Source organism: Sus scrofa, chromosome 13 (genome assembly GCF_054392235.1).
Source record: "Sus scrofa isolate SSC_HxYL_T2T_F1_AM1 chromosome 13, Sscrofa_HxYL_maternal_Yorkshire_Landrace_v2.0, whole genome shotgun sequence".
Taxonomy (NCBI): Eukaryota; Metazoa; Chordata; class Mammalia; order Artiodactyla; family Suidae; genus Sus; species Sus scrofa.
In genome coordinates, this window is record NC_139395.1 from 191,488,683 (window position 1) to 191,511,795 (window position 23,113).

Sequence of the window (23,113 nt, forward strand, 5' to 3'; positions counted from 1 at the left end):
CTTTGTTAAGAATTGTCAAATAGTTCTTCATTGCTATCTGTGAGCTTTAACTCTTAATGTATGTTGATTCTAAGACCCTTTAAACAATCTGCATGGTAACTCCAAACAATAGAGTCACTTAAAACGTGGGACATATGTACTGCTTCAATTGAAAATCTGCGATAAATATGAAATTTATCAACAATTTATCTAGTGAAACAACATCCTAATATGATTTTTACAAATCAGATTTTATGAGAGAAGAAATTTTTATGACATATTGTTGAGGGAAAATGTAGGTTACATGGCAGTTTTGGAGTATCATTCTGTATTTTAAAAGTAAAAGTCTATACATGCAAAATTAAAAAAAAAAGAAAAAGCTATATAATAAAATGCTGATGGCATACATGAGAGAGTTATATTTGAGAGAGTTATTGTAAATTTTGATTTTTTTTGTATTTTCCAAATGTTCACAAAATATATTCCTCATATTTTGAAGAAAAATAAATAAAATCTCATTAGAACCAATTAACATCTGAATAAAGGGATATAAACTAAATTTCTTTTAATATGCACTCAAAGAAGATTTGTGCTGAAACATGGACATGCTAAATTACTAAAACACATTTTTTACTCTGTAGTAGAAAGGTTGTAAGTAAAAACTAAGATTTATAAGCCTTTGAATAAATACAATAATTTTTGTATGAATTTTTTTGTAAGATTGTTTTACAGGCTTCAGCAAGCATCTGTTCTGTTTCAAAGATACTCATCTGATACATAAATGCAACAAGATATGTACTGTACCAGTGAAATTCTACCTTCTAGGTGTAATAAAGCAGCTTTAAAGTATATAGTGATAGGAAGTTGAGACTATGAGATTAGATCAAATCAACAAAGACTTTCAGTTAGAATAATGGAATTGGATGATTTCTTTTGGAATGTGGCCAGGATGTTAGAGAAGAGGTGATTAAACTCTTGGGAAAATATATAATTATCCTGGTTGTTAAGACAGTAGGTTTACATTTCATGTCAATTTTCAACAGCGGTTTCTTTCTCAGAGACAAGTGTAGGATACGGATTCAGCATTTATCCACAAGAATGAATATCTCCGTATTTAGAACCTTAGTCCTCAGTCACACCAGGCAGCTCTTAAATCCCAAAGCTCCAGTTTAGCTTTTCAAATGTGAGGTCATTTTTCCATAACTCATAAGAGAAATATATTATCAGGCTGTAAAATAAATAACATAAAATTTTCAATATGATATATAATACTGCAATGTAATGAATTCTTTATTATTGTTATTTTTATTATTATTTATGATAAACTTGGTTACTCTTTTTCCAAAGTTATTATAACATTAAATATTTAAGCCTACTTCTTGTTTACTGACCCAGAAAGTAACCTCTAAATAAAGAACTCTAATAGAATTTCAGGATGTTTTTCAAATCACCATAATGCTTCTTTAGTGAACTGATTAAAATAACTGTTTGAACCTATGCAAAATATTGTTCAGAATAAACAAAGCAGTCAGTGGGACTAAACATAATGAATGTACAAAATCAGACGTAAATCCTACCATGTGTACCTCAATCCTCTAAATATTTCTTGAATGGGTTTTTTTAAAAAGCTATGAAAAACCAAACCCATTAAACAGTTTTGTACAGCACATCTGCAGAATTAAACTTAATGTAAGTTACTTACAAAATAGTTTGTGTTGAGATTGTAAGCCTAGAGAGTGTATCATTCAGCTGTGCAGCTGTTAACTATGATTCCAATTTGAGAGAATTTTAATTCATGATTAGAGTAGTGTATGCTTGGTTCCAGATATAACTGGGAGTAAGAAACCAAAAGACAGCAAAATTCTATGGTAAGATATTAATATATATCCATCTTTATATTTTTCAGTGTACTTTGGATGTCTCAGACTTGTACCGTGTATTTTTCCATGCCTTCTCATTAAGGCTAAGAGAAACATAAAAGCCTTTTGCACATTTTAGAAATAAAATGAAAAAGATTTAAACATCTGAATTACATGTAGAACTACAGATGCGCATACTTCAGAGTCACTTTCTTTTCCCCAAATGAAAGCTTATTTTTAAACAAACAAAATGAAACTTACATCAGTGTCTTCCTCAAGCTAGATCCAAATTTTATGTGTGCTTTACAGTCTGAAGTGGGATAATATTCAGGGAGTAACGATTCAATCTGTGTTCAGTCTCATATTATTTGAATGTCCACCATCTCCTCGTGTTTAAAATAGGATACTAGTAATTGATCAAATAATGTGTTTCTGAGGATTTAAATGACTCAGAATGCATAAAAAACTAGACCACTACCTCTAGCATATAGCTAGATAAATGTTGGCTATTATTATTTTTATTCTGTTAGGAAATGGAGGTAGAAAAAAAAGCCATGGTTCCTATATTCCTGAGGGTAAGTCTCACTGTAAGACTCACTGTATGATATAGTAGTAATATAGTATGTATTATATTATAACACATCTAGTGATAGAAGTATTCTAAATATAGAGAACCTTGACCAAGATTTTCCGATTAACCTGCTCTGGTGAAAAGAAATCTCTAGTGATTTGGAGAACTGTGTTCTAATTTTGAGAAAAGCACTAACAAAACGCGTATTCTGGGGAAGGTCAGTTTCTTTAAACTTTAGGTTTCTCATTTACAAAAAGTTAATCTGAAGGTTGCTTCTAATTTGAGTGTTATATACTTTAAACTCAGATGCCGATCTCTTTGCTTTCAAGTAAACTTACCTAAATCAGCATGTGCCTACTTAGAACCTTGGCTTTGAAGTTACTGAAGATCACTGAGACATCAACTCCGTGTATGACATTCAGTGTTAGTTCTCTGTTAGTTTGAAGTGGATAAATGATTGAACTATACAATTTCTGAGAAAATATACATTAGAACTATAGAAACGGTTCATTAAGGATGCATATTTCCAAAAGATATATTAACAAACAATGAAATAAGACTCACACATTCATTCATTCAACACACATTTGAGTGCCCATGAGGTACCAAACCCTGTTTGGGATGCTGGCAATACAAGAGTGAATTAAACAGTCAAGAATCTCTGACTCATATAACATTCTAAGAGGAGTGAGTCAGTCAATAAAAATAGATAAGGGGGTATATTGTGTCTTAGATGGGGATCAGTGTTCTGGGGGTGAAAAAACAACAAAATAAAGCAGAAAAGTGGAAAGTATTGTGTAAAGACATAATTTAAAACTAGTGGGTGGAAAAGCCTCTCGGAGACGGTTTGATTAAACCCCGAGAGAAGAAAGAGAGTAGGTTTGCTGGTGTGTCAAGGTAAGTATTCCAGCCAGGGCAAGTGCAAAATCTCTGAGGCTGGTGGTTGCCTGATAACATTCTAGGAATAGCTTAGAGGCCATTGTGTTGAAGCTAAGTGAGCAAGGGCAAGTAAGAGGGGGAGGAGAGCCGTCGGGAACACTGAGAGACCAGACTATGTGAGGCCTTGTAGACGTCTGGAAAGAGTGGGCTGTCACTTTAAGTGCCAAGGGAAACCATTGGAGGATTTTGAGCAGAGGCTTATAGATGGACCTAGCTTGTTTTGAACCTAAGTGTCTGTCCTGCCATGGAACTCTTTTTTTTTTCCCCCATGCATTTTGGTTCAAAACAAGCTGTGTTCAAATATAAGATGCATGGCTTCTGGACCTCTGAACTTTGAGTTAATGATTTACTCTCTCAACTTCATCTTTAAATTAAGATGATGATACCACCTGACATGATGGAATCAGATCAGAGAACATTTGTAAGGGGCCAAAAATGCTGCCCTCAGTCCTTGCTGCTTCCCAGTGTCCTCTCATTTATCTTCAAAAAATAATTGTTAACCTTAAAGTATTAAATCCTAGTGAGACCCACATTGCTAATAGTTAAGGTCCCTGGTTATATCAAAAGGACTTAGCAATACAGCACCTAGTTTGTGTATCTGCTATATGCTTAAGATCCTGAGATGCTAAAAGGCAAGCACAGTCACAGAAATTCCACAGCTAACTCAAGTGTATCATAGTCTCTATTTTTTAATGAGTCGTAGAGAACTTTAGTGGGACCGGACGGAATACATGGTTAGGTGAAGCCAGTGGAGTTCTATCTCTATCTCACGTTTTCCTGTATGAAAAAGATTTACGGAGTTCCTGTCGTGGTGCAGCAGAAATGAATCTGACTAGGAAGCATGAGGTTGCGGGTTCGATCTCTGACCTTGCTCAGTGGGTTAAGGATCTGGTGTTGCGTGAGCAGTGGTGTAGGTTGCAGACACAGCTCAGATCTGGCGTTGCTGGTTGCTGTGGCTCTGGCGTAGGCTGGAGGCTACAGCTGTGATTGGACCCCTAGCCTGGGAACCTCCACATGCCGCGGGTGTGGCTCTAAAAAGCAAAAAAAAGAAAAAGAAAAAGATTTACAATTCCTTACTTAGTCTTTAAGTAATGGAAGACAGGTAACCTAGGAAATCTCTTCTCCTTACAGTTCCTGGTTTGGGGCCCATAATTACCCATTCTAAAAGGCAGAGAAGAAAACAAACAAAAACAATGCTGTTAAAATACGCCCTGTGCACATTTGAAAGAAAGCATTCTGGTAAACTTTATTCTCTTTCATGAACAGGAATAAAATTACATAAGTTTTAAAATTCTAACAGTTTTTTTTCTTTTTTCTTTTTACATTTCCATTTCTTTTTTTGTCTTTTTAGGACTGACCCCGTGGCATATGGAGGTTCCCAGGCTAGGGGTCCAATCGGAGCCACAGCTGCCAGCCTGTGCCACAGCCACAGCAACGCCAGTCTGAGCAGCATCTGCAACCTACATCATAACTCACATCAACGGTGGATACTTAACCCACTGGGCAAGGCCAAGGATCGAACCTGTGTCCACATGGATTCCAGTCAGATTCTGTTCTGTTGAGCCACAAGGGGACCTCCACATTTTCATTTCTTTTTCCTTTCCTTTTCTTTTCCTTTCTTCCTTCTTTTCTTCCTTCTGTCTTTGCTTCCCTCCCTCCCTCCTTCTCTTCTTCCCTCCCTCCTTTCTTTCTTCCTTCCTCTCTTTCCTACCTTCCTTCCTTCCTTTTTTCTTTCTCTTTCTCTTTTATTACTCTAACCCTAAATTATTTCTCTTTTCCTTGAATTCCTATTGCATGTCATATCTATACCCAATATGTAATTTATTACTTGTGACTTGTCGCTGTCACATGTTGCACTTAGAATCAGTATTGTTCATCTTTTTTAATAAAAATAAGTTTTCCTGTAAGTAACTACCTTATGCTGTATAGTGTGCAAAACTGAAGATATAATTGTCAGGAGGGGAGGATTAGAGATATTACTACAGTAGCAGCATGGCCTAGACTGAGCAATGTTTAGAAAAGCCCTAAGAAGACAGGGCTTTTCAAAACACAGTAGATATTCCAACAGATGTGAATTTATTCTCCTTTTATTGGGGTTACTTTAGGTTACCTCCTTAAATGACACTTCTCTTATGGATCCAAACTTGGAAAAATATTCAATTACTAAACTATTCAAATATTCAACAGAGTTCATCAGTTTAGATACCAAAGATTGTACAGGTTATTCGGCAATTTTGTTATAAAAATTGCTAAACTAGCTATTGTTCTCTGAAATATGGTGTCTTGGATAAAGTATCATAGCCTTGGTATGCACTATGTATATCGTGCTACTTCTCAGCAGACCTCCTGGGATTTCAGCCTGTATCTCAGGCTTGGTCTAAGTCTTGTCTTTTTGGAAAGGGGGGGAAGGAAAAAAAAATATTCTGGTTTATAGTTTCCTTAAGAATTCAACTGTGCTCCTCCTAATCTGGGTGAGCGATATCTGGAATCCCTAGAGAGACCCTGAAGTTTTGTTATTTCCTGAATTCCTGAAACTCCCCCCCACCCCGGCCCTCCCCAAAAGATAAAATCAGATCAGACCAACTCAAGAGATTGTTACTAGTCTAGAGTTTTGAATGTCAGAGAAACTCCTATTCACAGAACTACTAGAATGTGTTACCTTCAGATTTCCTCAAAATTCTCAAGACATTGTAGGGAGCCTGAATTTCATAAGCTCCAACTGAGGTCAGAATTCTCTAAATGGAACTTGGGAATCCACCACTCATTCAGGTCAGAGTGATCAAGCTAGAGTTTTTGAGTGCAAATTATGCCACTTTCTCCTTATCTCAATCTTGGTCTCCCAACCAGCCAGTCTGGAATGAGTCAGAGCTGCCGGAAGACCTGACACATGTAGGCAATGAGTCCATGTGTACACGTGCACACTTGCACACATATTCTTAAAACCACCTTGAGCATTTCATGCATTTTCCTATTAATTTAATGTTGAGGAGTGAAAACGGAACGGTGACAAGTCATTATGATTCATCTATCTCCAGGAATGGGCTGAGTAGTCATTTAATCTCAATGACACTGTTTTTAACTCTTCAGATGGGTTCCACTCTGGAGCCTGTGTAGCTCTCTGTATAAGACCTCTGAGGGCCTGGGGAATGGGTTTCTTTTTGCATCTTGCCCCTCAGAATGTCTTACTGTTTCTTACACATAGATGATGTTCTCTAAGTCTATGTTCACGAGTAAGAGTGAGTGAAAGGAAAAAGTTATGCAATCCTCAGGTACACCGAGTTTGACTGGTTACAGATTCCTAATACCCTCTGAACACAAATTCTTGTCTTCTGGTACCACTTTTACTGACACAATCGACAGAAAAGTACACTTTAGATGAGACACGGGAAAAAGAAGGGATGAACATATATGAGCTGGTGACGATGACTGAGCCACATCAGTGAGTTGGTCAAAAGTTAGTTCCTTGAGGGTCCTTACCACTGACTCGCGTAGGTAATATAGTGTCTAGGAGTAAGAGAGAAGACGTGGTGGTAGCAGGGCAGGGGGCGGGAAGTGTTGTTGCTAACAGAAGTTGAGAAATAAAAGAGCATTAAAGTGCTTTCCATTCAATGACAATGAGATAAATGGTAAAGGAGATTTTGAGAAATCTTAGCAAACTTCTGGAGAGCAGGAGGCTCACTTTGGAGAAACAATGAAATAGGGATTCTTACACACATTCTACTTCATATTTAAAAGCATACATCCTTTACCAAGTCAAAGTTCAAAATCTTTTATTTTAAATGCACTCACATGATGGGAGGATTTGAAGGATTTTCTTCCCCTCTCTCTCTTTCTCAAGTATCATGCTTTAGGTTATTTATTTTCTATTACTAGGTAGGCTTATCTTAAAAGCACATTTTATCCCAAGGAGGAAAAAAGACGTATTATATGTTTCGCACTAAATATCCTTTCACAAAGACCAAACCACTGTATGTTTTTCAGCATTTACTGCACATTTTTTTTTTTTTTATTACTGGAAAGGTTTTGATTGGAGTCTTTGAATTCTTATCTCCAGCCTGTTTACTGAATTTTCAGTCAGCTTTCTCAGGATTAAACTATCTTTCACCTTCAGAGATAGGTGCTGTTAACAAGAGTTTCCGTCTACAAAATGCTGCTCCAAGGTCATTGGTTGTACCATCAGCAAACAAAATGAATATTTTTTTTAAAAAATAGATTTTATTTGAGTATAAGTGACTTACAAAGTCGTGTTACTTTCAGGTGTACAGCAAAGTAAATCAGTTATACATAGACACACTACTATATATAAAATAGATAAGTAACAAGGACCTACTGTATAGCACAGGGAAATCAACCCAATATAATTTTTTAAAAAGACTATATATTTTGTTAGGTAACGCATGTGCTCATTTAAAAAAATGTTCAACAGTATTTAGAAAAGAGTAACCATCCCCATCCCCCCATCCATCATGCATTCTCCTTTCCAGAGACAGTCACTGAAAACAGGTTCTGGTATACCCTGAGAGATAACAAATAAGTATTTTGAAGGTATTGTACTTAACTTGGTAGATAATAATTTATTGAAATATATGAGAGTCCTAAATACCAATACTTACCATTTATTGGTCACTCATCATATCTCAGGTAGTTTACATCCAGTGCCTTTTTTTTTTTTAATAGAAAGAAAGAAAAAAAATGAATGCATGAATGAAGGCAAGAATGTCCATCAGATGTGCTGGGTTTGTTGTGTTTTGGGTATGATTTTTTAACAGCTGAAGAGTCTCTGTTTCAGAAGAGAAAACTGAGATTTGGCCTGGTAACAGAGCTAATAACTGGTAGATTTGGATTTCAGGTTGAGGTGTATGGGACTTCAAAGCCCACGCCTTTGGTTTTGAAATGCTGAATGGCTTCTCCTACAACTGCAGACTCCTGGTAGTCAAGGATGTTTTTTGCATTGTCCCTCTTCCTTCATTACTTTCCCAGTATTAGCATTCTGACACTTAGAGTCAATGAAGTTGAAGGAGAGGCATTTGGTTACACACACACACACACACACACACACACACACACACACACACACGTCCCCATGGCCCACCACCCACCCCAGCAGCTGGAACTGAGTAGCCTTTCTACAGGAGGCTCAGCAACTACAATTTAAAAGAAAGTGATTTCTCTTATGATGGATCATGACAATGGGAGAAAAAAGAATGTATACATATATGTGTAACTGGGTCACTATGCTGTACAGTAGAAAAAAAATTGTATTGGGGAAATAACAATTAAAAAAAAGTGATTTCTGTAAGAGTACCCTCTATTATAGAATACTGATGTATTCTTGATAGTAATTTCTCTGCCTCCTGTCCCAAAGGCTTGTTTTCCTATATTTGATTTAAAAAGGGGCGGGGGGGGGGATAGGGAAGGGCGAATACAGTTGTTTGAGAGTTTATTCCAACTCCTGAAAGCGGTAGGGAAGAGGTTAAGCTGGACCAGGAGGATTTTTGAAGTCTTTGGCTGGGAGGTTCCATTTGGAGAAAGGTGAAGGGGAGTTACGGGTGGCGAGAGAAACAAGGCAAGTTCTCATTCGCTAGGATTTCTGATCCTGAGGAGTTTGATTCTCACCTGAGGGCGCAGTCGGGCACCCTGGCTCCTGGATGGAAATATTAACGAGCAGAACTTGCCAGACAGGCGTCTGGAGAGTGTAGAGTGAAGCATGGAAAGGACCGCGCGGCCCCTTTAAGTATTCTCCGGCCGGGAAAAAGAGGGAGGAAACTGGGAGCCGCGGGGACGTTGGGGGAAACCCACAAGCTAGCGAGCGGGTGAAGAGGCAGCGTGAGAGCAGAAACTTCAGACGCTGCTGATCCCGGTGGAGCTTGGGTGAGCCGCGGCGGCCGTCGCTCCCACCCGCAGCAGCATCCTCCTTGTTCCTCTCCGCCACCCCGGGGGGATCCAGGAGCTGCCTCTTCTCAACTACCACGAGCCAGGGCTGCAAGCAGCCACCGTCAGGAAGTTTGGGCTCCAGCGTCCCAGCTGCAGAGAGTTCGGGGTGCTTTGCGCGCACGCCCCTGCGGGCGAGGGGCCAGGGGGATGGTGAGCGCCGCGCCAAGCTGGGGGCGCCTCGGTGGCGAGAGTGTGTTGGTGGACCTGCTGCCGTCCTCAGTGCCTTCCGCATCCCCCAAGTGATGGGAAAAGGGGCCCGCCCGGGCAACCGCTGTCGCCGCACCGCCCCCTCGCTCGCCCCCAGCGCTCGGAGTCACCCAGGCACACCCCCGGCACCCTGTGCCTGTCCTCCCGAGCTGCTGCCGCTGCCTTGGCTGCCTTTGCCACCGCCGCGGGTGGTCAGCTGTTGACTGGGCTCGCCAATAGACGGAGAAGCACTTTTCAGCCGTCCCTAATCCGTTCTCTCACCCCAACTTTGCGGCTGCCGCGCCGGCCGTCGCCGCGGCGCTCGGGCGCACAGGGTGGGGGCGCACGCCGGGAGGCTGGGCAAGATCGTGGAGGCAGGAAACCGCACAACTGCTCTTCTGCTTCGGCTCTTTGTTGTTCGCTTTGGATGGTCCTTGGAAGTGGCCGAGCCTCCTCGAAAACCGTGAAGCCAGAGAAGGCAAACCTTGGAATTCTTAGGCTGCAGAGGGCTCTGAGATATTGACAAGCGTCCGAAAAGGTGGACAAGTAATTGCTCTGAAAACTCCTGGCGGATTGACCCACGTTGCTTATATTAAGCCTTTGTGTGTAGTGTGTGGTGTGTGGCTTCATAAATTTGGGGACCCCATTTCTACTCCCTCCTCTTGGCATGAGACTGTATGCAGGATCCACCCGAGGACAATGATCGCGGAGCCTGCTCACTTTTACCTCTTTGGATTAATATGTCTCTGTTCAGGTAACCCTAAGTCTTGTTTTTTTTACCCTTCGTTCCCCTTGCACGGCTCCCTCCACTTTTCAGACTCAACCCCTGAACTGCGTTTTGGCAACCTCTCCTTTCTAAGGCCAGAGGGGCCCGACCCCTGGCAGGATTTTTAGACGAAAAGGTTCGTACTTTGAGTTGTCCCCATTCCACCATCCCCCAAGACCCCTCAAGCCTCCTCGCAGACCTAGGCCTTTTGCCAAGTTCGAGGCACGCCCAGATCACTCTGGGCAAATGCACTTCTGAGCGCAAGGGTGGGAGAGGCAGCGGTTGGTGGTGAGCTTGGGCCCTGAGGATGAGCCAAAGTGAGTTTCATCCATCGGCTGCCTCCCTCGGGAAGGGAGATGTGCGCCAGGGGAGCTGTGGCCCAGAAACCCGCCAGGATTCCTGAACCTGGTCCTCCAATTCGCCCCTCCTCTTCTGAGCAAAGGGGTTATTAGTAGTTGTTTTATGTAACCAAGTCTGTAATTAAATTCGATTCTGAAGAAACTTCAGGAAATAACTCCTTCTTACGGTAGGGTATAAACTAGCCACTCTGCCTGGCTGAGTTTAGAAGGAAAACAGGGGTTGCGAGTATCTGAAAAGGAACACTTAGTTGCCTGGAAATTTTCATTGGCCAGGGCAAACAGAATGTTGAATGAAAGAACTGGGGGATTCATGAATTAGTACCGAAACTAGTCATATGTACTGTAGGAAGGATGCTGCAGTGGGATACGTCTGGCCTAAGAGTATACACTGCATTTACACTTACGTTTATAGTTTTCTTACACTCCCTAAGAAACTTTTAGTATGAGGGAACAGAGCCACGACTCAACTTTTCTTTCTCTCCTTTTGGTAGATTCTGGTTTCAATCAAGGATCCGATTTCAGGCCTTAAAACACACACACACACACACACACACACACACACACACACACACACACACGCAGTGTACCTCAGGGAATTTTTTGTAGTCCTATACTCAGCTTTAAGTTGCATCAGGGCCTGTAGGTCAGAGTCACTTAATTTGCACGATTAAGAAACAGTTTAGAAATGTTGGTTTGAGCTTTTTGTGGTCCATGGCTATGGTTTGTATTTTGACCAAGGATTTTACTAAAGTTAAGGAAATATGAAAAAGAAGAAAAATGCACATCAGCTATTTAGCTATAGCAAATGAATCTCTAAAATAATTTTAGCCCATGAGGTGTGCTTTCTGACTAAAAGAAACATTTACAAAGAAACTAAATAAGAAATTCATTAAATTGCTATTCTTTTGAAGAAGACAGAAAACTGAAGTTTTCGTAAATGTCTCAGTGGAAGGATGAATAGACTAAACTAACTCTTTGGGGCCACCTCTTACTTCCAGCTTCCTCTCCCTGTAATATAGTTTTTTTCTTCGTTTGCAGATCTGAATGACTCAAGAGTTCCCCACCCCCACATCCAGCCAAGGATGCAAATCAAAAACATTAAGATCTGATCTCTCTATTTGTCTCCCCTTGTTGCGTCTCCCCCTAGTTTAATTTACAGCTTCAGATACCTTTGAGATTTTTGTTGATTCACCTTCTCAGTTAAAGTTTATTCACGTGTGTAAAGTGAAGTGTCAGTGTGATAAATGACTGGAGGGGCAGATTACCGAAGATAGGGGGATTAATGGTCATTAGTCACTGTTTGAGCTGAGTTTGTATATGTTGGGACATTTTATCATGCCTGTAGATTAAAGATAGGGTCACACTAATAGGGTATCACTGAAAGCTGGTCGCATCAGTGTGCAAATACTGTCTTCACCTGGAGAAGCATCTCGACGTGTGCATACCATCCTTTCAGATTTAATACTTTGATTAGTACTTAGTATCTAAGGTTTGTAATTTAAATAGATATAAGGCATTTATAATCTTGGAGCTGAAAGGATTTCTGGCTTTGTTTTCTTAATTTAATTTTTCCGTGGAAACCACTGATGATTTTAATACACCTAAGTTTTCCCCATAGGTGTGGTTATCTACTTCGTTGGCAGGGTCAGAGGTGTCTCTGTGAGACGTTCTCTCGTACTTAACCTGAAGCTGTTTATCAGTCTTCTCATGACTTTCACTCCTGCTTGTGCATCTGAACTTGGGGAGGCCAAATTCTTCAGCTGCTGGGGAGAGTTCATGATAGTGTGCTCTCCGAAAGCCACCCTATTGATTTGAATAAAACTTCACAGAACTCAGATAAGTAAGTAGAGTTGGGCGTGCTCAAGACACCTGGACAGGGAATGAATGAAGTTCTTGAAAGATTGTGTTTCATATCTTGCCGCAAGCCTAAGATCACAGTCTATCACTTGTTAATGGAGTGTATTTAAGAGAAATGTGGTGAGTTTAAATAAATCAAAGTGTACTGAGGGGGTAAGGTACCCTCAACAAGATTTAACCTGTAAAAGCATCCATTGGTTGTCAGTTCTTTTTTCTTTTTCTTTCCTTTTTTCTTTTGACCTGCCTGCCAATTTAACAAAGTCCTACAGTTTTCTTCAAACAGATTATAAACTTCATGTTGCTGGGCTGATGTCATACTTAACATCAAATATCATGTGTTTGCTTTTTGCAGCCTGTTATTTATTGAACTAATGGTACAATATGTAATTTTTCATTGGAGGAAACTAAGATTTGGGGGGGAAGGGTATTTCTTTAGAACTATTTTTATGGTGAATTTTTTTGGTGTTTGTATAACTGAGTTCTTTTCTATGGAGAGCTTGATTTTTGGTAAGGGAAGTAGATGGGATAACACTGGGAAAAAAGTCTGTGTGATCTTTCAGGAACTGATTCTAAACATCATTCCTCCTTTATGGACTTCCTCTCCTCAATCCATTTGCTAAAACCTGCTTTTAAGTGAAAAAGTGATTGAATTTCAGTTCAAACTTAGGATGGGATCTGAACAAATGAAGTGGAAATTAACCAGTGCTATCTTTTTTTTTTTTTTTTTTTTTTAAGAGAGGGTCTTTTATTCTTAGGGAGAGGGAAATTTTTCAGAGAAGTTTCACCATGTGAGCCACTTACCTGCGTCTCTGTTCTTTGGTAATTCCAATAATTTCTTATTTGCTTCTTTATAAACTTTTTGGCTTTTGCATATACTTATCTGAATATTGTGATCTTTTAATCCTTTAAAACATCCTATTTCTTGATAATGGACTCTCTGATACCTAAGATATTTATAGTTAAAATGTCTCAGCACAGTAGATTTACCTGAAATTTACCCTTAGTCTTTTCCATGGCAAATGAAATAGTCTTGTTGGAGTGAAAGTGGTGCAAAATGCTAAATTTCAAACCTATAAGTACAGTTGTTTGTTTCTTTATTATTTTACATTGAGTAGTTATCTGTAATTAAAAAGTACTGGGCCATGGGGAAAAGATTGGAAAGAAACTTAGAATAACAGCTTGCCAATGATGACCATCAACAGTTGAATCTGTGTTAATAGAAGATGCTAAAGTAATGTTCATGTTAATTTCTGGCCTTTTGAAAAATGTTTCATCCTTGGAGTTCCCGTCGTGGCACAGTGGTTAACGAATCCGACTAGGAACCATGAGGTTGCAGGTTCGGTCCCTGCCCTTGCTCAGTGGGTTAACCATCCGGCGTTGCCCTGAGCTGTGGTGTGGGTTGCAGACGTGGCTCAGATCCTGCGTTGCTGTGGCTCTGGCTAGGCCAGTGGCTACAGCTCCGATTCGACCCCTAGCCTGGGAACCTCCATATGCCGCAGGAGCGGCCCAAGAAATAGCAAAAAGACAAAAAAAAAAAAAAAAAGAAAGAAAAATGTTTCATTCTTAAAAAATATAACTGCCTTGCATGCTTGATTTCGTATGGAAAATATAAGGAAATCAAATAGTTACTTAAAGTTAGGCCTGAGGTAATCTGTAGAGTAACTTAAGAAATTTGGTAATGAGAAAGGGGAAGAAAAACAAAACCAGAAACAGAAGTCTATGGAGGTATTGTAGGAATAGATTTAGAATTAAGCTAGTTTTAAACCAAAGAAGGAAGGGGAGTGGATATTGTCAGGGCAGCCAAATCTGTGTGTACCCTCTGACCATATATAGCACAAGGCAATCTGTAAAGTGGGTTCTTAAAAAATTTCTTGTCACTGTGTGTGCTGTATGTTTAACAGCTATGTAAAGAACTAGACATTTTTTAATAACAAAGAAGTAGTTTGAAACATGTTTAAATCTTTAATGAGTTCATAGAATAGCTTTTTAAAAAGCTACATTTAATAAGACTTTAAAATACTGATTACCTCAGTGTCTATAGAAGAGTGGAAAGCTAAATAATTACCTTCTATATCATAAATTTTTGCTTAGAGGAGATGAGTAAAGTGAAAGAAGGAAATAACTTTAAAAATGAGATCAAATTCAAATTATTCAGGGGCACCATAAGAAAATTTATGATAACAACTACTACTATTGCTATGAAGATATGATATGACTATCATTCATTAAATGTTCCTTCCTTGAACTATCAGTCATTATCTTATTTAATACTTATAAGAACTCTATGACATAGGTGCTGTTATTCATAAAATAATTACATTGTCTGCATTTTGTAGTTGTGGAAACTACATCATAGAGAGGTTAGGAGATGTTGATGAGCAGGGTTTGAACCAAACTGATTCTAGAACCCTTAACCATTAGGTGCTTTTGTAGTTGAACAAGAGAAATGAGGAATATAAATAAGAAAGATTATGGTTCAATATATATATATTTTTTAATTTAAAACATGTCTCCTAAATCCACCTAAACAATATTATGGTTGGAACATTTGAGAATTTGGAAGGGAGGCATTTTTTTTTTTTATCCTGCCATTAGGTAAATGGTCTTTAAAATTTTAGATCATCAGGCAAGAAAAACAGTTCTTTGCATTCAACTAACTCACATCCAGCCTTCATCATGTCTATTTTCTGGGATGCTTAAAAAAAAGAGGCTGAAGAGAAGTCAAAACAGTGACTGCTGGTGATGCAGAAACACATTGATTCCAAGTTGTATTTGGAAAAATGCATGCCATCCTCATTCATGCACACTTGAGGAAAGATTTTGCTTTGAGTCCCAAGCAAATAATTGGTACTTATCAGGGAAGAGCCTGGGGAGAGACAATCATTTCCCCTGGGGTTACTTCTTCCCCTCTGGGTTGAACATGGGCTGGTGGTCATTTAGTAGCAGAAGGATGAGCCTTCTGCTTGACTGCTGTTCACAGATGACTCACTTCATGGTTACTGATCATGGAAGGGTTGAGTGTTAATACCTGGTTGATCAGCTGGTTGGAAACTGCTTATGCATAGCCAATAAAGTTGCCATCCTGTGGAGATCAAAGGCCAGCTCCTTTCTTTATGATTCTGGATTAGCATGGTTCCCTTTTCCCCTTTTTCCCTCCACCTTCAGCCCTTTCCTTCAGTCTTGCTGTTGAAGAAGAGGAAGCAAAAAGATTATCTGTAGTGGCCAGGGAGACAGCTTTGATGTCCACCTCTTTACCTCCCTCTCCCCCTCTCTCTTGAGCCTTCGAAAGGCTATTTCAAATGCAGGAAGGTATCATGTTGCTTGCTTCATGGGAGAGCTCAGTCTCATTTCCCTTAAGCCAAAACAGACTGCTACAAATTCCCTTACTTCTGTGATTTTGCTTGGCTTCCAAACATCTTATGATAATGTTGTTCCACACATAAAACAATATTTTAAACAGCATGACTGTGCATATCTTTTTGACTTCATTCAGTGAGAGAAGTACCTCTACAATGTTCACAGCTGTCTGTGGCTGAGAGCCAGAAGAGAGTATCTATTTATTTTATTTCATTAATTTATTTTATTATTTGGAGGAGTGTATATAAAAGGTAAACAACTGTAGAAAAGGTTGCTGGATGGTGATTTTGATACTGAATAGTCTGTGGACTTAATGCTTGTCACCTAGTCTGACACTTAAATGAAGCGTTAAAAGCACCATCAATGGATACAAGCAAATGTCAACAGATCAGTGTGGTTCTGCTTTAAGTGGGAATATATTCTTTTTGCGTCAAGTGAGTGATTTATATGCAGTGTATAGGAAGTAGTAGGCTTCAGTTCCTAATAATACAGTGTATCTCAGGGATCTGTTTTTTCAATCATGTTAGTCTTCCTTACAAAAAGCCATATTTTTAAAGCGCTTCTGGCAGTAGGAGCTCATGATCACACTTATCAAAATGCTCTTGATTGGATTTCAGAGACGATCAAGTTCAAAGAATGGGTCATCTGTGCCTATGTTCAGCTCATCTGTATGTGCCCTGAGAACCAGGTACAGCTTATCCACAGTCAGCCCTGGAAGGAGTTTGGAATCCTTGGAACTTTCTCCCAAAATTGCTTGCAGGAGGTTCTGCTGGACCATACCAGAGGTCAAGTTTATATCCCTGACGCTCTATTGATTCTTCTTTTAATGTGAGGAAAAGTATTTTAAGAGTAACAAAATTGTTACATGTGACCATGTAGTACTTTAAAAATCATTTCAGGTGTATATTATCTCTTGATATAACATAAAATTTAAATGAACATAACAAGAGACAGTGCTTATGTGACCATCAGGTTTTTTGTAGCAGATTATTTATGGGCATAATTTAGGCACCATTATGGAAAAAAATATCAACTTGATGAACTCATTCCTGGTGTTTACAGAAGAGGAAGCAGAAGTCCAATTTTGCTTTCTCTCCACCCATGTGACTGAGGTTCCTTCATGTCATTAGCAATCCCAGGTAGGGTTTGAAAGGGAAATTGGGGCCCAATTGAATCAGGCCACATTTGTCTGTTTGAAGATCATTTGGCATCATATGGTGCTAATGAGCTACACTAGCCTCATAATTTAATCTCCAAACTTCAATAACAGGCATAGTCCCTGTTGTATTTTCTGTTTTAGCATGCGATTATTATCTTCTACTCACAATGTACTAACTTTGATTTAGCTAAAAGTTATCTGCCTGCAATTCCTTTCTTATATAAAGGAAATATAAAATGTGTCCTTTTTAGTTTCACAGATCTGAAGCTGATTTTGTTTACTCAGGCTTGATTTAAAAGGCAGTCTTATTACTCAGAAACTTCACTAAAACCGTGCTTGTTCATGTAACAGAGTGAGTTAAAACACATTTGTACGTGTTAATTACACACCTCTGGGTAGCTTTAAAGGACTTTAGTTGCCTGGTTTGGGAAGTAATTTCAGTGTCTCCAGACCATTCAATTAGCAAGTTGTCTGCATAAAGTAAACTGGCATGTACAAGCTGTGGGAAATAGACTCATCTGTTTTTTTCTCCTTCATATTTGAAGAGAAGTTGAAAATGTCCTTAGCAATCTGGTATTAAGTTTGGAACTGGAATTTGCTTAAATTAATGAACTTAGTAGTATATTGCCAAAACCTAAACATGTATAAGGAAAACAGCAGACAGACAGAGGATGCACTTGGTTACTATACAGAGAAGAGGGGCATTTAACTGACAAGATTGTTGCTATTCATCAATTAATAATTAGGATTCAATAGAAGCATCATAAAGACAGCTTTTATTTAAATTCATTATGGTCAGAGAGGAAAAAACATTCATTGCATTATTTGGTCTTTTCTCCTATTGGGGGATATTCATTCCCTGGAGCTCTCATCCTTTCCTAGGGCTTTGTATTCAAAATTACCCTTTCACCATTTTGCATTTGACATATTGAATATAACTTTTTTTTTTTTGAAGGACTGCACCCACAGTATGTGGAAGTTGCTGGGCCAGATATCCACCCCCAGCCATAGCATTGACAATGCTGAGTCCTGAATGGCTAGGGCACCAGGAAACTCCTGACAATAATGTTTGTTTTTTTGTTGTTTGTTTGTTTTTTGTCTTTTTGCCATTTCTTGGGCCACTCCTGCGGCATATGGAGTTTCCCAGGCTAGGGGTCTAATCGGAGCTGTAGCCACCAGCCAACGCCAGAGCCACAGCAACGTGGGATCTGAGCCACGTCTACAACCTACACCACAGCTGACGGCAACGCCGGATCATTACAACCCACTGAGCAAGGCCAGGGATCAAACCCGCAACCTCATGGTTCTTAGTCGAATTCGTTAACCATGATGGGAACTCCAAAAATAATGTTTTAATAACCGTGAATGATTATTAAATATTTTGTGATATGCATGTAAACTGATGATGAAAAAATCCAATTAATTAATTAAATGATGAAGTATGGATCCAGTTGTTTACATTGAACCTGAAGGACTAGGAGTCAATATCTCTAATAATTATTATTATAAAGTCTAACTGTATCAAGTGTTTGATATCTGCCTGACACAGCGCTCGCATACTCTGTCTTACTTAATACCACGTAAGGAATGAAGACATTGTTGTTATCCCTGTTTATCAGTATGGAAAACAATGGTTCAGAAAAGCTGAATTCCTTGAGTATGGTTAGTCAGCTGGTTTGGTGGAGTCAGGATTTGAAACCAGCCTGTCTGATCCCAGAATTTTGACTCCTCACCATTATACACATCACACTGCCCCCTTAGAGGAAAATGATTGTAGATGAAATAGTGTAAAATGTGTATATAATGAGGCTAACATGCTTTTTTGGGAGGAAACCAGCTTGCTTGGCCGAGCTGTTTCAGTTCCTTTTTGGATGATAGATTTTTTTAGTATATCTGATTATTTGTTCCCCTCCTCTGCCTGTCACATGATAATACACAAAAAAGAGTGCATCCTATTATTATACACCATAGAACACAGAAACATAAATCCAGCCCCATGACATGGGCTAGTGGAATTCAGAACTGTTCAGTCTGTGAAGTAAACTTGAGATAGTAAGAACCAAGTATGATAGCGCACTTGGGTAAGTGAATAGAAATTTCTTTAAATAGAAAATACTGTCATTGGGATCTAACTTCTCTAAGAAACTGGTGTTGAATTTTCACTTTTTCAGTATGAAAATAGACAGTGTAGAAAATAATATAAAAATTATACATATATACGTATATATGTACAAGTGAGTCACCTTGCTGTACAGCAGAAATTGGCACAACACTGTAAATCAACTATAATAAAAATTTAAAAAGAAAATAGACAGTGTGGAGTTCCTGTTGTGGCTCAGTGGTTAACGAATCCGACTAGGAACCGTGAGGTTGTGGGTTCAATCCCTGGCCTCCCTCAGTGGGTTAAGGATCCGGTGTTGCTGTGAGCTGTGGTGTAGGTCACAGATGCGGCTTGGATCCCGCATTGCTGTGGCTGTGGCTGTGGCTCTAGGCCGGCGGCTACAGCTCTGATTAGACCCTTAGCCTGGGAACATCCACATGCCATGGGAGCGGCCCTAGAAAAGACAAAAAAAAAAAAAAAAAAAAAAAAAAAAAGAAAAGAAAATAGACAATGTACTTAGTGATTGGATTTTATAGACAATGAAAACTAGGAAGCAGCTTGTTTAGAATCTGTGGTTACTATTCCTTTAAAGGTGTATCCTTCTCAGGTGGCACGCTTTCTAGAAAACAAAGTAGCACTGGTGAATAGGCTCCCTGAACCCTGTCAGTGAGACCTGCCAGAGTCTGTAATAACTACCAAAAAACAGCCCTGTAACCAACATCCTCTCAGAAGTAATAAGCCTGCTTTTAATTTATTTTTAATTTTTATTTTATTTATTTATTTTTTTTTAGGGCCCCACCCTCAGCATATGGAGGTTCCCAGGCTAGGGCTCAAACAGGAGCTGTAGATGCCACCCTACTCCACAACCACAGCAGTGCCAGTTCCGAGCCAAGTCTGCAGCCTACACCACAGCTCATGGCACGCTGAATCCTTAACCCACTGAGCGATTTCAGGGATGGAGTGTGCAACCTTGTGGTTACTAGTCAGATTGGTTTGTGCTGAGCCACAACAGGAACTCCTATGACTAGTTTTTAGACTGTTATTCTTTTGCTCTTCTTACTACTTTAAATCTGTATGTCTGCCTGAAGATTGTTCTATAATTTTTTAGGTGTGTTTTTCTCAGCTGAACTCAGTGGTCTTCCAGAGTCATTTCCAAGTGTGTAGATGGAATAACCTGTTTATATGCTCTTCTCTATGTCTAGAGGTGTGTAACTTGACACAGGCCTCAATGAAGATTGAAAATTTTCCTAGTTCCTGACTCTTCACCAATGATCACAGGGTTATCATATACAAAATCCTCCCTTATATGAGACCTGGGGTATAAACTTGAGGTCTTTGCTGTGTTAAATAGGCTTCACAGTAAATGTATTTCTTTGTAGTCATCGCTTTGTACTTCGCCATTGAAACATTACTTTTCTTTAGTAAATGACTTTCCATCTAGATTGTCTTCATTAGGTAAATCAAGATTATCAATCTGGGAGTTCCCGTCGTGGCGCAGTGGTTAACGAATCCGACTAGGAACCATGAGGTTGTGGGTTCGATCCCTGCCCTTGCTCAGTGGGTTAAGGATCCAGCGTTGCCCAGTGAGCTGTGGTGTAGGTCGCAGACGCGGCTCAGATCCTGCGTTGCTGTGGCTCTGGCGTAGGCTGGCAGCTACAGCTCTGATTAGACCCCTAGCCTGGAAACCTCCATATGCCACAGGATCGGCCCAAGAAATGGCAAAAAAAAATTATCAATCTGGATAATAATCAAAAATGTTATTAACTAGCTGTCTACTTTTGTTGGGGCTAGACACTTTAATGTTTCAGACATACCTGATAGTGTATAGGAACTTTTAACATAGCATCTAGGCTGTGTACACTGAGACAGGAAAATGAATGTTGGAGCACATGAGTGAATTGTTGGCACTCTATGAATGAAAGATATTTTGATATGGTGGGAGAAGGGAGAATCGCACTTTGGAAACTGGTAGATCAAGGGGATTTACTTAGTCAGCAAAGTCTCCCTGGACTAAGTAGCTTCTTAAAGAGTGTTGAAAGAATAGAATATCTTGTAGGGCAAGGTGAAGTATGAGAGAGCTGCCTCCAGCAGTGGTGATCGGGAACATGGACAAAATCTGTTTGAAAAGGTAGATTTTACAATTGATTATTACAGAATTTCATGTATAACACATATTTTAGAGGATATTATTAAATAATAGCATTCATTCTCTCATTCATTTAAGCAGTCTTAGCAGGCGAATAATGTATTTTTTTAACAAAGCTCATTCCTTTCATTTAAGGAATTTATGCTAAATGGTTGATTGCCCAATAGGTAATTTAATAGAGGTATGTGGGACTCCTCTTTTAGCGTATGTTTAGACCATAAAGAGCTTCCACCAAATGGAGAAGAGGTGATACAAAGTAAACGTAAATTTTGATGCCACAATTCTTAGAAATTAAGACATTTACTTTTTGGCATATTCTCTGAGAGTATGGATAGCAGTGTACAGACTTAGATGAAGAGACTGAGATATAATACTCTGTGGATTTTTGTTCTTAACCTTGCAGATAATCATTTGAACAGTACCTTAGGACTTCAGCATTTTTCTTTGCTTCTACCTTCTCTTCAGTAGCCTGAACACCTCGTCTTTATCCGATCCTCCTTACTTTTTTGTGACAGGAACAATTTCCTCATAGCATAGAAAATTGCATTTATAATTTTTTTTTTTTTTTTTTTGTCTTTTGTCTTTTCAGGGCCGCATCCATGGCATATGGAGGTTCCCAGGCTAGGGCTCTGATCAGAGCTACAGCCGCCAGCCTACACCACAGCCATAGCAACGTGGGGTCTGAGCTGCATCTGCGACCTACACCACAGCTCAAAGCAATGCTGGATCCTTAACCCACTGCGTGAGGCCAGGGATCGAACCCCCAACCTCATGGTTCCTAGTCGGGTTCGTTTCCATTGCACCACGATGGGAACTCCCCTGCATTTATAATGTTTATATAAACTTTCCTCATTAATTAAACTAAAACTCACAAGTTCCCGCGTCTGCGACCTACACCACAGCTCACGGCAACGCCGGATCATTAACCCACTGAGCAAGGGCAGGGATCAAACCCGCAACCTCATGGTTCCTAGTCAGATTCGTTAACCACTGCGCCACAACGGGAACTCCTGTTTTTAATATATATTTTGTCATCCTAAAGTGTAAAATTAATTTTGAGGATCTGGTTTTCTTTTTTAGTAAAGTATAGATAACTTTTTCCTAGTGTTCACATAAATCTCTCACTTCCTTTAAAGTTCTGTCAGTATCCTGGGATGTAATGCTTTTCTGGGTCAGGAGATTTCAAATATGTTAATAAGCTAGATACTTATCTTCCCAACCTTCATTTCCTACAGAACCATCTTCAAACTGCCCTTCCAGGCCTAAAGTCATGATTCTTGGCAGGGAAGATAAGATAAAATTTGTAAGATTCTATCCTGTTGTGGCTCAGTGAAAATGAATCTGACTAGCATCCATGAGGATGCAGGTTTAATCCCTTGCCCTGCTCGGTGGGTTAAAGGATCCAGCATTGCTGTGAGCTGTGGTGTAGGTCACAGACATGGCTTGGATCTGGTGTGGCTGTGGCTGTGGTGTAGGCTGGCAGTTACAGCTCCTTTTCCACCCTTAGCCTGGGAACCTCCATATGCAGCAAGTGTGGCCCTAAAAAGACAAAAAATAAAAAACCGAAATGTGAATACAGGGCCTTCCTTACATCAGGTCTAAGGGCTGGTTGGCTGGGTGTTGCCACAGGCAAGTGTAGACTTAATGTAGACAGACAGACATTCAGAGTTTTCGAAAAGGGCATACATGTAATGTTTAAACTGAAATCTACCACTGTTAAGTGGGAAGAATTAAGTCTAAATTAATAATAACAACAAACAAAAATAAGTCCTCACACCCAGTGTGGCCCACAAGTCACCATTTTATAGCTGCAGTTTCACATTATCCATCCCAAATAGAATTGACATATCTTTTGCTGCTTGTTCCTACTCTAAATTTGTCAGTCTCCTTCATTTTCTGT

The 23,113-nt window shown here is 39.5% G+C and overlaps 1 protein-coding gene across 24 annotated transcripts in view; it reads left to right on the forward strand.

The window, feature by feature from the left end:
• The window catches only part of ROBO1 (roundabout guidance receptor 1), a 1,127,179-nt gene that overhangs the window by 721,572 nt on the left and 382,494 nt on the right, over positions 1–23,113 (forward strand). For 4 of the 24 annotated variants that reach the window (XM_013982518.3, XM_021071381.2, XM_084991656.1 and 1 more), the window contains exon 1: positions 9,146–10,222. The exons of 18 other annotated variants lie outside the window; for them this stretch is intronic. In XM_013982518.3, the coding sequence (XP_013837972.2) occupies positions 10,168–10,222 (55 nt within the window). In that variant the 5' untranslated portion in view covers positions 9,146–10,167. Of the gene's footprint in view, positions 1–9,145; positions 10,371–23,113 lie in introns of those variants that run through there. 2 more of the 24 variants (XM_084991664.1, XM_084991665.1) reach the window with 1 other exon arrangement.